The 15,268-nt window shown below is 37.4% G+C and overlaps 1 protein-coding gene and 1 long non-coding RNA gene across 2 annotated transcripts in view; one reads left to right on the top strand and one right to left on the bottom strand.

Moving 5' to 3' along the window:
* hivep2a (HIVEP zinc finger 2a) overlaps window positions 1-5,671 on the top strand; it is a 68,803-nt gene extending 63,132 nt beyond the window's left edge. The window contains 5 exon segments of the mRNA XM_058755657.1: window positions 73-224; window positions 669-844; window positions 1,092-1,193; window positions 1,539-2,464; window positions 3,265-5,671. Coding sequence (XP_058611640.1) covers window positions 73-224; window positions 669-844; window positions 1,092-1,193; window positions 1,539-2,464; window positions 3,265-3,993 — 2,085 coding nt within the window. The 3' untranslated portion in view covers window positions 3,994-5,671.
* Window positions 5,672-6,652: 981 nt separating this feature from the next.
* On the bottom strand, window positions 6,653-13,378 carry LOC131527285 (uncharacterized). Its single transcript, XR_009267626.1, has 3 exons — window positions 13,239-13,378; window positions 10,817-10,955; window positions 6,653-7,493 (listed from the first exon to the last, which is right to left on the bottom strand). It is a non-coding gene; the product is annotated as an uncharacterized LOC131527285 (long non-coding RNA).
* Window positions 13,379-15,268: the final 1,890 nt, after the last annotated feature.

The following is a 15,268-nucleotide window of genomic DNA, read 5'->3' as shown; positions in this document are numbered from 1 at the left end:
TTATGTTGCTTATGTTTTATGCTTACAGTTTTAGGGTTCATTATTCAATCTCTTCTCTGTTTACATTTTCAGTTGAAGCCAGAGATCATACAGTTGGATGTTGGCAAGTTTGGTAAGAAAATGAAGGGAATCAGCTTAAGAGACAGGGGGAAAGAAGACCACGGAGAGAAAGAAGCTTCTTCAAAGCAGGCTGAACCCACTCGCATCAAAATCTTTGAAGGAGGGTATGTGAAGATCTGTGTTTATTTTCCAACACATAACTTAGTATTCTTTATACGAGATGGGACTTCCACATTTCTAAAATGCAATAAGTTTACTGCTGCTAAGAAACAAATATTAGGAGCTGAGGAATGAAACTACAACTATTTATCAACATACAATTTCATTTATGGTGCCTAAATCTGTTGAACACAAGTACCTGGAATGTATACAACTACATGGTATGGTATCTCATTGGGTGCTCCACATAATATTATCCTGTGCAGGGAAAAAAATTTAATTGATACAGCTGTGAAAATGTTTTCGTTTCAAACATATAAAAGAATCATGCCTTAAAAATATATAATGTGAGCTTTTTGATGAACATGATATCATTCCACATCAGCATTAACCAATATATTTCCATATCTTCCAATAATGTTAATAACCCTGCCTTGTTTTTATTTCAGGTACAAATCCAATGAAGACTATGTTTATGTGCGTGGCCGAGGCCGGGGAAAGTACATCTGTGAGGAGTGTGGGATCCGCTGTAAAAAGCCAAGCATGCTGAAGAAACATATTCGCACACACACAGATGTCAGGCCATATGTCTGCAAGTTCTGCAACTTTGCTTTTAAAACAAAAGGTGGGTTTTCTCATACATTTCCAATAACCAATACATGCAAATGCACACACAAAATTAAAAAACAACATTCTATAATTTGACGAAAACAATGATTTTTGTACTTTTTGTGGACTTAAAAAAACATATGTTTGTACCACACTGAACAACAGAAGATCTCTGTATTATTTAATCAGAATAAATTGCAGGTCAGACATCATTTTTGGCATGCCAATGCAAGTAATTCAAACACTTTAAAATCTGTTTTCAGGAAACCTTACGAAACACATGAAGTCAAAAGCTCACATGAAAAAGTGCTTAGAGCTTGGAGTGTCAGTGACATCGGTGGATGAGACGGAAGCAGAAGAACCAGGTATGATTCAGATTCTGGATACATTTTATATAGAGGAGCCAATATTGCAATATATGTTGGCATCTGGAAGTAGTACCAGTACAGGAAAATTAGCCTAATTAAAAACAGAAACCTTCTACTGCCAGTGTTAAATAAAATATTTCTAAATAAAAAATAATATTTTCCTCCATTGTGATTTTCCCCACATGTCCTATCAAAGGGAGACAAAGAACCCCAGCAACCTTTCTAGGCCAACTGATATTTAGGAATAAAATAAACACTATTTGCTATTAAAATACCTCAAACAATGTTGATTTAACCTGTTAAAGTCAGTTGAGAAAATGTGTTATTGTACTTTTTTTCCAGACACCACTGAGGAGGTCCAAAGAGCATCAGAAAAGATTGGCATGTCAGAGATAATGGCAGAGCACCAATTCTCTGACGCTGATGACTCAGAGGGTGCTGAAGAGGATGGCGATGAAGTTGATGAAGATGAGGATGAGGATGACGAGTATGATGGTGATTCAACGCCGAAGACACGGTCCCGAAGCACAAGCCCACAGCCATGTGCCATCCCCTCACTCTCCATCACTGCAGTCGCCGCTTCACAAGAATCCACACCAGAGCCTCTGGCCTCTGTCTCCAAACAGCCTCTTTTCACTTATTTCACTAGTCTGCCCAGTATTCAGATCACCCAACTCATGGCACCCAGTGAGAAAGCTGGAGAGGCCCAGATGGCTGAATACCAGAAGCTCCTTCAAGGGGCTCTGGGTGAAGATCACAAAAACAGACTGGATGTGCCTAGCTCTATGGATGAAGACCTGGCTCTCTCTCCGGAACACAGCTCATCCTCCTTTGACTTCTCCTGCTCCCGTCTGTCTTCACCCGGCTGTGATTCCTCCCCTCTGCGAGAAAGCTCACCTTCCTCTAGGCGATATCTGTCCCCTCGAAGGGACCTCTCCCCACGTGGCCGTTTGTCACCAAGGCGAGAAGCGTCTCCCCTTAGGCATATCTCCCCCAGGCGGGATGTTTATAGAAGGGATCTGTCACCGAGGAGGGACCTTTCTCCTAGAGGACATCTCTCTCCCATCTCCCAGACAGGACGGCCGACATCCCCAGGAAGGGATCTCTCAGGCAGACTTTCTCCCAGAAGCCGTAGGGGCATGATCAGACCTGTGTCCCCCAGGAGGGGTCTCCATTATCAAAGCGGCCCATGGGCGCACAACCCCAGCCCACATGCAGAGATGATATCGTTAAGCCAAAAGACCAAGAGCCATGCAGATCTGGAGGTGGTAAGTTTTATTTGCCTCATAAAACTTTATATCTCCAGTCATTATTAACTTTTCTAAAACAAATCCAAATTAATATAGCTATAAACAGTTCTCCAGCTAGGCAACTATATCGAGTCCATCTCAAAATTACACAGCCTGCATACTTTACATGCGTGCCAGGTTTGGTAAGTTAAAGGATAAAAAGTAATTGTTGTTCGAAGTGAAGAGTAATAATAACGATATGCCAGAGGAAAGGCAATAGCCAGCATACAGTATATTGGATCCTTAATAAGGTATACAAAGCTCAAGTATACAAGTTTGGACAAGTAAATTGCAGTGGTAGTCAGTTAATGTCTCTAACAAACAAATTGCCATCATACAACAGAATGGAGCATTTCTATTTATATTGTATACTAGTTGATTAAGAACTCCCTGGAGAAAGTGGAAAACTGCAATGCCTATTCAGTGTATGCAGTATAGTAATTCATTTCAGTGCTACCTGGCTTATTACCATAGAGCTAGGGGGATAATAAGATAAATGAGCAAGGTCTATTATGTAAGCTTGGCCCTTTTTACTGGCAACTGTTGTTTTTTTTCGTTGCGGTCTTGTTAAATTTTCCAAACTTTCCAAGAGGTCCAGTTTAAATAACTGTGAAACAAGCCCCAGATAAGCAGAATAACAGACAAGTATTTCAAGAATTCTTTGCTAATCTTATCACCCAAGGTGTATTTAGCTTCACAAGGATTTATTTAAACACTGCCTTTACGATTTTCCAGGAATATTTTGTAATGTAAATGAACCATATCTTCCAACTGTTTAGGACCAGCGAAAGACATCATATCTTCAAGGGGATGCCCCCAGTGTCCACCAGGGATTATTTAGCCACCTTCCCCTGCACTCCCAGCAACAGATCCGCACTCCGTTCTCCATGATACCCATTGGCGGCATCCAGATGGTCCATTCTGTGCCCACTTCTGTCACTGGTCATGTCCACCCCACACGCCTTCCCCTGCAGAAGAGCACTTCGGAGGAATCCAGCACCAGCGAGGTGTCCTTCCACGTTTCCGAGGGTAGAGGGCCCACCAGCAGAGGCCCAGAAGACTCACCCCAATCCCACGAAAAATCCATGTCCCCCAAGGTTGCATCACCTTCCTCACAAAAGTCACGAGAGGACAGCACCGACATGTCCGACAAGGAGAGCAAGCAGGAAGAGTGCATCCAAACATGCACTAAGGCGATTGCCTCGCTGTGCATCGCCTCCGAAGAAAATCCCGATAAATCGACAGTTCCAATTGATCCTTACCATCAGCACACATTATCTCATTCACCCGCAGCTCAGCAGCACTATTGCAGCTCAGAGATCAGTCACCCCCTACACTCCAGAGCAGAGAGCAGTGTGTCTGCCACATCAAAGACTCCCACAGCAAGCCATCCCACTCTCTACAACACAGAGACGGCAGAGCAAGCGTCTGGCCAACAGGGCCGTGGAGAGAGGCCAGCGACCATAAAGAAAGGCAAAGATTTAAAAGACGCTATTAACAACAGGTGAACAAGGTCGAAGAGAGAGTGGTAAATTACGCTCACACATTTTATATTTACACATGTACATCCATGTACACACAGAAAATCAGTCTTGAAAAACAAGTGAACTGATTCAGTGGTTTTAAAGTACATGTATAGCATGCCTTTTATAACACGGTTTGCTATCTCAACTATAATTACTTTCTTATTTAAAGTTTCAAAGAATATACATATATATAAATATATATGTGTTAACTTATATATGAGCCTGACCAAAATTGCTTATGGACTTTGTCTGGTACTTTTAAAAAATGTACAGATGTGTGTGCCTTTTCTTTACTTTTTGCTTATATTCTTATAAGCATTAAACAGGAAGACATGTAAATATATATATCGAGTTTTGTGTATCCCGCTTTGTAATAAATGCAATTTACGGTCTTTTTGGACACTTTCGGTCTGAATGATGTGAAGTATCAATACATGTAAGGTTGCACTAAAACATATTTTTATATGTGTGAAATTAAATGGCTTTTGTGTACAGCAGCGATTCTATAATACTATTTATTGTATCATGTTTCATAAATTGTACATTTTTCTTAATGTTGTGGATGCCTTTTCTATGTAAAGCATGGGTTTTGCTATTGCATAATTAGAGCAAAAAATTATGTACATGTAATATGGCTTTATATATTTAGAAGTATGTGTGCATATACTTCTCAGTAAACTCGCTTTATTTAGAATTCTATATAATTTAAGTAAATGTTTATATACCTAGTATACAGAAAAACGATATATATGCACATGTTTTAGATTGACACCCACATACAGTATGGTAGATGGTTCTAAGTGCTTGTACCCTTCTCTTTCCTATTGGCTGGTAGGCTACACTAGTTGTGATTTCACCGTTCACATTTTAAATGTAGAACTGTTAAGCATTAAGTGAATCAACTTTCGCACTTCTGCATTTCCTCCACCACTTATTGAGGTAGATGTGAAAGGTATTTTGATCTTCTGTGAATTATGTTGCTTGAAGTACTTGACTTGTTGATGATTAGTATGGGGAACATTCCAACAGATGTAAATATCGGATGCCTATGGTTCTGTATACGCTCATAGCCATACATATTCACACATTGAAGGAGTTCGTCAAGGGCCACGTCATCAGTCCGTAAACACTTTTATAAATGTACATACAAAAACTCCAATACTGAGAACTCCTAAAATGCACCTTATGTTTCCTAAACCTTCCTAACGAATCCCAAATTATATCACTTTTAAAACTGGGATTGGAAATACAGATTTTTTCTTGGTTTTTTTTTTTTTTTGGAATATGTTTTGAGTTGAAGCAACCTAACTGAACTGGAGTATGGAGCCAGTGCACTTGTGTGTATATCTGTATTTTGTATTGTGTGTATATAATCTATGTAATTGACTCTTTTGACATTTTTGTCGGTAGTCCCTGCTATCCACTTAACTGTATTAACATGTCTTTCAAACCTAAGGTATCAAAAGCACAAATCATTGTATTGAAACAAACAAAAAGAATAAAAGACAAACATAATTAAAAATAATAAAAATAAAAAGGTTAACTTTGTGATTTTCAGTGGAAAACCAATATGTACAATATCAGTTTTGACGAATCACAGCACAGGTGAAAAAAATACAGATTGCTGTTTTCAAATAAATACAACTATGGTAACTTTGCATGTCTGTGGTGTCTTAATGCTTCTCTACTTTTCCAGGAAACTGGCACAAAATACGAATGCTCAAATTCTCTTTCAACTTATGTAAAAAGAGGGGTGAGGAAAGGAGAGGACAAAACGAAGAATTTGAAAAGGATCAGATACAGAATCAGATTGAATCTGTCAGTACACAAAGACATCTTGCATTGCTAATTTTAGTAGTTCTACCTGACAGTACATGAAAACTGTATCACCACAATGTTAATACACGTTGACACAAATGGGTTGATGTGACATCTTTTGTGCATCTACCAATTAGATCAACCCATCAATCTTGCTTTCATTTATTTTTTTAACAGCCTTATCAGTCTTTTTAAAATTATTTTTAATCTAAACAGTAAGAAAAGTAGTTGTAAACTTCTAATAATCATTGATATGATCATTTGCATTTTTTAAAAGAAAAAAATTAGTTTTAGTTTTAAAGGAAGGTTGAACCTACAATATTTTCCTACCAATCTACACACAACTTTTGGTCCATAAAAATTTCATTATCATCTTATACGACATAAGAACTGGCTAAAATAGCCACACATTTTGTACAAAACTTGTGCATTTCACATTTCACATCAACAAACATGGATGCTGAGCCTCTCTGATTAGAAATACATTGTTGTTTCAGAAGCAGAGCTACAGATGTTGGGTGTGCTCCTGAAAAATCTTCATGTCTGCCAAACAGTTATTACGAGCATTTGTCAGCAGATTAACCTTTTACCACATCATCCAAAAACTGATCAAGTGCACATATTATGGGGAAAAATTGTATGTCAATAGCACAGTACTCAAATAGTAGTATCATTAACGTTACGCAGGTTTTCCTTTGTCTACCATTCTTGATTATTCCCAAAATAAGATGTCATCTGTTCATCATTAACTATGTGGTGTCATATGACGTATCCATTACTGTTTAACTTAAGAATGGAATTGCACTTCCTGAACAGTGTGAGGAACTTGAGTGTTTTAAGAAATGTGACATGGCCTCCTCCCTATTAATGAACTGTTTCCCATGATTCCCTATATAGAATGATTGCACAATACAGTCTTATGCAACTAAACATTTTTACAGTGCAAGCAGAAACTCAATTGCTGTCATAAAAATGAGTGTAGCAGAATTCTATACAAGTGCACGGATACAACTGGCAATACCACCCATAATGGCACTCTTAAAAGTCTCAACAAATAGCAGCAGCCTTGTTCAAACTGATGCTGATTAGAACACAAGCTACAATAAATGTTTGTGATCTATTTAACCAGAATGACATATTTTCCTCCGCTGTTTTATATCTAACCTGCTTCTATACAGATTGAATGTGGAGAAAATAATTGATAATTACAGTAGTATGATAGGTCTGTACATAGGTTGGGGGACCAACCCAAAGTGCTGCCCATATGTTTGGGAACATATGTTTGGAACAGTTAACATTTTTCCTTTTTTTTTTTTTTTTAATTAAGGCAGTTTTTTGCCAAGAAGAGTCCACAGAAAGAAAACCACAGCCCACATTTTCCATGTGTAGATTCTACACCGCTTTATTCATGGGCGACATCCGCGCCTGTCCTGCTGGAGGTGACCGGATGTCATCTCTGATAGACCCTGAGAATAAAAAAGATCACACCTAGAGAGAATTCTACAGAAACTTACTGACAGGTCTCAAGCTAAATTCAGTGCATTTTCAAACTTCTCACATCTCACTTGCTGTAGTGTTACAGTGTGCGTAAAACAGTCTGCATCCTGGTCTTTTCTTTAAGACATACTGCCATCTGTTGGTTTAGGACTGAAATCAATTTTTTCCTATACGTGAACAATACAATGCAGAAGAGACATACCTTTAATATAAAAAAAATATTTGTGCAATTTTTAACTTTTTAATGTTTGTCAGATCTACTAATTCTTTTTCTAATACTTTTATTTAGAAAGGATGCTTAAAATGATTCAAAATAAAAACATTTATAATGTTACGATTTAAAAAAAAAAAAATTCAGTTGTTTTGAATGCTGTATTCATTAAAGAATTCTGAAAAAAAAGTATCAGTTTCCACAAACATTTTAAGCAGCACAACACTGATAACAATAAGAAATGTTTCTGAGCACAAAATCAGCATATTAGAATGATTTCTGAAGGACCATCTGACACTGAAGACAGGAGTAATAATGCTGAAAATACAGCTATGCATTACAGAAATAAATTACATTTTAAAATATATAACAGTTTATATTAATATTTCACAATATTACATTTTTTACTGTATTTTTGATAAAATGAATGTAGCCTTGATAAGCATAACAGACTTAATGATAATTCTCTCACAACAAGTACTGTAAATTATACAGATAGCCTTCTAACTTGGTACATTACAAAATACAAATAAAATCATTTTAAAATATATATATTTAAAAGATATTATATATATATATATATATATATATATATATATTTTAATCAACATTACCTAGACAAAGTATACTGTCCTGAACTATAAATCAAGGTATCAGGTATGAAATATGCCAGTGGTCAAGTGCAGACAGTCAACTTGTGTCTATGTTTGCTATCAGTGGTCATTAAGGCACATACTATACCTGTAAATAAGACATAGTAACACTAAAGGAGTGGATCATTAGGTGATGTGGTTCACCATACTGACCACACTTGGCTGGGCCTCTCCGTATATTGAGAGGGCGAACATATATGGCTTGGCTGGAACTTCTGAGTCATAATAAGAACCAGATGTAAAGGAGACAGCGACGATCTCAAAGTCAGACTTATAGCACAGTTTACGGTCTGTTCTCTTGGACTGATGGGCTTCTGTAAAACTTTTCAAAATCAATTTATAGGCAAAGACTTTTTTTCTCTCTCTCTCTCTTATCATGGAAGTACTTCCTCAGAGAATTTCTTGATGTGTTAACTAATTGCTTCTTTGCTGACATGCATCGTGTTCAGCTGATGGAATGTTACTGTAATATAGTGCAAGATGACTTTATAGCCTTTTCGCTTGTAAGTCACTGAATTTCTGTACTGTCAGCTCTATTAACCATGGCAGATGTTAAAAGCAGGGTGAGGTGAAAGACAAATTTATTGGAACATTTCCATGAACATTTCAATAAACGTTTATTGAAATGTTCTTTACACTAAGAAAATAAATGGTTCTTTTAAGAACCATTAACAGAAAGGTTCTTTGGGCCACCCAAAATGGTTCTTCTATTGCATTGCTTCAAACCCTGATTGGTTTATAGTTTCAACACACAGTAGACTTCCCATTATGTTAATATTTTTGCTACATAGTCCAATGGCATTCTGAATGGTGAATGAAGTGTGGCAGTCTCCTGAGAAAGCAAAGTTAAAAAGTTCAATTAAAACATCAGAAGGAAGGACGAGACTGAGGAAAGCTGCTTTCTAGTCAGAAGAGTTTAAACTGCGATCACCGCTGCCACCTTTAAAAGTGATTCATTTGGAAACACTTGGGGAAAGAACAACATCAGTTTTGCTTTGGTGGCTTGTGGAAAAGCTGTAGGCGTGCAGGTACATACAGAGAGGTTACTTTCCACCCATAGTCTAGGGCCAAGGAGACAGAGCAGGAGTCCGGCCAAGCGCAGGAGAACCATTAATGCAGAACTCTAAATCATTCCACCGATGGCCTCAAAGGCGTCATGTTTTCACAGGGCAGGAGCCAGGAAAGGATGTTTAGCTGTGCCTAATCTTCTCCTGGAGGTTTGCTTTTGATCGTATCTTGTACATTATGGACATACGATATCACACCCGAGAGGAATAGAGACGTGCAATGTACAGTGGCAGGGAGGAAGTGATCAGGCAGGCAGGCAGACAAGCAGGCAGGCAGTAGAATAGTAGGGTAGATGCGAGCCCAGCAAGACCTGCATGGCATATGGTGAAAAATCTGTTCTTCGCTGTTATTAAGTGGCTCTCAGGCTGCCTTCAGCCAAGGCATACCCAGTAAGCCATGGCAGACACAGAGCACTGTTCTTGCAGAGCTGACGCATTTTGATCCACTGTAGGGCTGCCCACCCTCTGATAGTCCATTATAATTAGAACACTTTGTCGTCATCTTGCTGTACACTGATGGTCTCATAAATTGCAAACTGCCAATTGCACTTTTTTAGCACAGTGTAAGAATATTTAGCATGCTGTTTACAGTAGACTGTATATACACAGTACTATGCAAAGCCATTCTTTTTCAACTATTGTAATAATTATGTGAGGTTTTTGTATGAACAGGAGTTAAAACTATTTTTTGTTAAGTTTGTCTATTATTGTCTGTGTGTGTGTGTGTGTGTGTGTGTGTGTGTGTGTTAAGCAACACACATACATACAAAGAAAAAATCTAGAGAGGTAAGTCATTAGACAAAATTTGCATTTGTAACCACTACTTCCAATGTTTCCCCTCAGAATAATTGGCCAATAACTCTTAAAGACTTTTGCCTGAGCCCAATTATCTAAATATAGCCTCAAAATCTTTTCAGTATTTCAAGTTGCAGTTGACCAACGTGTGTTTTTCTGGTTGTGTAATTACTGTGATTCAGCTCAAAAATAACATAATTATCTTCTGCCTAACCTTTAATTAGTTTTGTTGTCTTATCTAATTCGTATGCTCCATAAGTGGTTTTATGGATTTATCAGAACAATTAAAATGCTGATGTATAGATTGTCACATTTGACAAATTAAAGCATCCATGAACTCGTTAGCAGCATTAGTGGATGGATGCAGAGGGATGTATACAGGTGCTTTTTTCATTTCTTAAATTTCATTCTGTTCCTCATAGGAGCTTATCATAATCCCAGTTATTATGGACTACTGTTGTGGTACTGTTATTTATTTATTTATTTTTTTTTGCCATTCTTGATGCTTAATAGCCTCTGATTATCGTTCACTTTCATTGTGCAAAAGAGAGTAAATAAAATCTCTTTTTGAGGTCAGTGAAAGAAAGCCACATAGTTGAGAACTCCTAAAGATTATTAAAAATATTCATTTTAGCGTGAGCTCTCTCTTTAAAGAAAGTTTTGGTTAAATGTCAAACAAATTATTGGCTTCAAGGCTGTAGTGAACCTTCATTAGGTTTGAAAAGTTCAAGAAGTTCTTAGTGTAAAGCAGACAAAATCGGTACCTGACAAGCTCTCATGCTATCTAGGATCAAAATGATGTCTGACACCCTCTTAAAAGCAACTTCCTATAAAAGTCACCACCTCTCCATTAGTGTTGTCTGGAACAGTCACCCAGCAGGCCCTTGTGGTACGGCATTCACTCTGTAATCAAAGGTAAAATGTGTGGTTTTCAGTAAGAAAGTGTCTCAAATTGAAAAAATAAAAATGACACCAAGCTTATTTTATTCTATGCATCCGGCTCCCAAGTTTCCAGCTGGGATAATCGGCAATAAATCACATTTAATTTCCCAGAGAATGTGTGTCCAAGCCCAGCGCTAGAACATGAGACAGGATGTGGTAGACCTGTGTTAGCAGCACTTTCAGTAAGACTACATGTGCTCGTACATTATGTTTCACTTTGGAAAGAAGAAAGCATTAGCACTTCCTGACCTGTGACAAGCTGATGTATTTTTGCATTTATTTACAGTACATTGTTTCTGACAAAACCATTAAAATACAAAAAACTTAACTTATGATTCTTTAAAAACCTTTGTAATTATTCAGAAGTTCAGAACTGAAATCCAAAAATCCAGCACAAAGAATCTAATCCCAGGAAATTGCAACAGACTTAGTCTGTATTTGTAATGTAAAATTGCTTATTTTACAAAAGTAGCACAGTTATTGTAAAGCATAATTTACAGTTACCCAGTCATCATCAGAGCTTTTTACTTAAAATAAACTACATTGTTGTACACAAATTAAATAAAGATGTGTCTTTAAATCAGTAATTAAAGCACACTAACGCCTGAAGATAAATATAGCATTATAACATGTGTGTAATATGCTGTAAGACAGAAAGTCAATGAAGATCTAAATAATTATATGGGTCATGACAGCAAGAGATGGGACTGCATGTTCTATTACATAACATAAACATAAGCTGAGGTAGTTACCACAGTAAATGTACATATTTACCTACATGGTTTATGCCCAATGCAGTTTAAATTCATGTGGGCTTTAACCAAACCTGCTTTTATGTAAGACTGGGCTTTCCAAATAGTTTAGGTAAAACACTGAAGCTCTGTCTGACTTTTGCTGCTTTGCGCGGGAATCTCTCACCTTACTTCTTTAAAAAGGGAAAACGCGAGAAAATCTTTTTATCCATTGTGCTGACCAACAGGTGAAACATGGTTGTCGAGTCAGGAAAATATTTCAAAATTTACTCATTTTCGTTTGATTAAGATACCTACCTTTACAAATAGGCCTAGTAACAAGCTTGCGGTTTGAACGCTTCATCTAAACCCCACATCTGAACACTAGGTGGAGTCATGGAGTACCTTTTTTTTCTGTTAAACCCACTGATCTATAATAGAGAATTATATTCTATATATCATTATATATAGATCAGTGGTTAAACCTGATCAATCGCCCATTGTAGGAAGCGATGTCACGTTCATTGTCCATGCTTAATGTCTGAAATCGTTGATCATTTTTAATAATTATGTTTAAGTAGTATCTGTATGCAGTGGCGGATTAAGACCCTTTGGTGCCCCTGGACAACGACACCTAGAGTGCCCCCACCCGCCACGCCACGCTACACCACAAAAAATGAAAGAAAAAAAAAAAGAATGAATGAATGAATGAAATGTGCTTAAATGTGATAATTTACATTAACTCTTTGGCTTTTTTGCAAAATTTTATATTAATAAACTGATCTGATAACAAGGCTACAAAAATCCTTAGAAAATCAGGTTACCACTTTTTCTAGTGTACTCCGATAAATTATTTATAACTTGTGAGCCCACCTCTTACAGGTGTAATCTGTCCTAAAATGATATATAAATCTGAACTGTATGCATCAAATTGAAACATTTTATAACTAGTGAAGCCAACTGTTACAGATATAATAATTCAGTCTGTTAATCACTTCAGACTCAATGGCCAACAAAGAAAGTGTGGATAGTCTTTTTAGAGTCATTGTTGTCCTCAGCTCTTCTAATGCTAAAATATAATTATTGTTGTGATTGAATGGATTCGAAGATAGATTGCACAAAAGTTTAATCAAAAGCGGGTCTTTGGGAACAACTAGAAACTATTTGGAAGTCAGTAACAACAGAGACTATGGAAAAGTGCATAGGCCTACAAATTATGACAGCAAGAATGCAAGCTTTTATCAAGGCCAAAGGAGGCCATACAAAATAAAAATTATATATATATATATATATATATATATATATATGTGTGTGTTTTTTTTTTTTTGGTTTATTAGTTTTTTGGTTATTATGAGAGAATAAAGACTATTTAGTCGTTTCAGTTAGTTATTTCCTAATGACCATACAACTTTTAGTTAAGTTTTTGACGGGTGGTCTATACATTTGTTAAACACTGTATATAGCTGCATAGTTTTGTGAGGATTTGAACTGAAAATAAAACTTACAAACTCACTTGTTTACACACCCCTTTCTTGATTGCCAATGGCTGCAAAGTACAATGTGAAAGCGCAAGGCTGACGCTCGGTAGCGGATTCACACATCCATGAGCGAGGCAGTTTCATTTCAGTTGAAGAGACGGGAGTTGCTCGACACCACACAGTATGCTCCTAGAATCAGTTTGAGTATGCTAATATATGGGCGTCGAAACTAAAGTGCACGGGTTCACGCAGTAGCCTGTGTGTGAATCTGGCGATAGATCGCGCATCCACTGATTCACGCATGAGGGGGAAAAAACAACTTTTAACAAAACATTCAGAGAACTTAGTACGTTCAGATAAAAGGGTATTGGCCACGGCTAGATAGACGTTTTAGAATACATCGCTTATTTTACCGTAGAAAATTTCTTTGCGTGATATTATTAGAGGCTTAAAGGGGGAAGTGCAGCTGAGGGTCAGTGAAAGTCCAGGGGAGTGTGTAAAAACACTGCACCTGTGCATATGAAGGTACTGGTTTTCAGGAGCAAAAGTATTTTAAGAGATAGTCTAGCTTAATCATTGTCTTCTCTCAATAATATTTTACTTTTAATGCATTTTCTGGCTCCAGGATGGATAATAATGAACAGATAGTTTCAGACTTGCTTGGCAAGCTAACAATAATTCTGTTGAAATGTTTATAAAGCTTTCTTCTCGTATAGAGGTCAGTGTTCTGTGAAAACAGAAAAGTTATTGATTTACTGATTGATTTAGTCAGCGATTCTGCATGCCATTTGAGACTTCGAGCAGTTAGCCAAAGCCTCACTGTTTTATTAGTTTAATAAACACTTATTCAGCATGTGTACATTGCTACAAAAGATAAAACTATTTTTTTTTATCAAATAAAAACAAAGTGTTAATGTATTGCGATTTGAAACTCGATAGAGCAACAAAGACTGGCACAAAGAATTCAATTTTTTTTCCTCTCGCACTGTCGTCCTCTCCCAAAGATCAAGCATGTAATATTGTCTTGAATGAAAGAAAAAACAACACTTATATTCTCATTAATGTATCAGTTGAACTTGCATATACAGTAGTGGGGCTGTGTCACATAGTTCACAGTTCAATTTCAGAAGCATGAACATTTTTTCAGACAGTGTGTCAAACTGTTAATTATGTCTCTCCCACAGCTGCAGGAAGAAGCCGTTTGGAGCTCTGAAGTTCTCCTTCCTCCTCCACAGCACCTCACCTCACAGATCTAATTGCTGTAGCCAGGGGCTCTGTGACCAAATATGTTGTTTTGTGTTGTGCCCAGCCTTTAATTATCTCTCCTGAATGCAAAACTAAGCCTAATCTGGACTAATGAGAAGTCAAAAAGTGAGCTAAATAGAACTATGGGTGGGAAAAAATAACCCAACCCCTGTGGTGCTGCATAGAATACATCACTTTGCCCCCCTTGTGATTAAATGACAAGCCCCATTGAGGACCATTCTCAACAACTTTCACGCCACAGTTCATATGTCCTATAGCCTGTTTGTGCGGTGGAGCTCGTGTCACACGAATTTTCAACAAATTTGAAATGATTATGGAAGAAACTTCCAAAAATGAGAGCAAGAACTGTTTCTGAACCAGTTAGAGGAACCCTCCACAGTTAAAAGAGTCTGGCGAGCAGATGCTTATATTGAGATGTTTCAATTGGCTTTTTATTGTTTTAATTAAGATGGAGGTTTACCACAATGGGCTTCCCTTGGCTTGGGAAAAAGACCTGGTCTGTCTAGGTTTTCTACTTTGAAAAAGAAGGGTTTCCTCTCCAGGCTGTAGTTTTGACTTTGTTCTTCAAGCCTCCATTCCTAACATAGCATCAGGAAGGAAAAAACAAGAGTGCGCAAGAATTCCCATGAGATGCCAGCTCACCCATGAAGTGGAACTCAGTCCATCGGTTTATAATCTGTGATGCACCTCTGACAGTGTTGGAAGCACTTGATGGAAACAGACAATGTTGAGATACCTTCTTTCACAAATGTTTCCTCTAGATTTAGAGCATCTATCCAAACAAAGAGTGCAATCTCTC

This window comes from Onychostoma macrolepis, chromosome 20, assembly GCF_012432095.1.
Source record: "Onychostoma macrolepis isolate SWU-2019 chromosome 20, ASM1243209v1, whole genome shotgun sequence".
Taxonomy (NCBI): Eukaryota; Metazoa; Chordata; class Actinopteri; order Cypriniformes; family Cyprinidae; genus Onychostoma; species Onychostoma macrolepis.
Note: the sequence above shows the minus strand (reverse complement) of the source record. Positions and strands in the feature narration are given on the sequence as shown.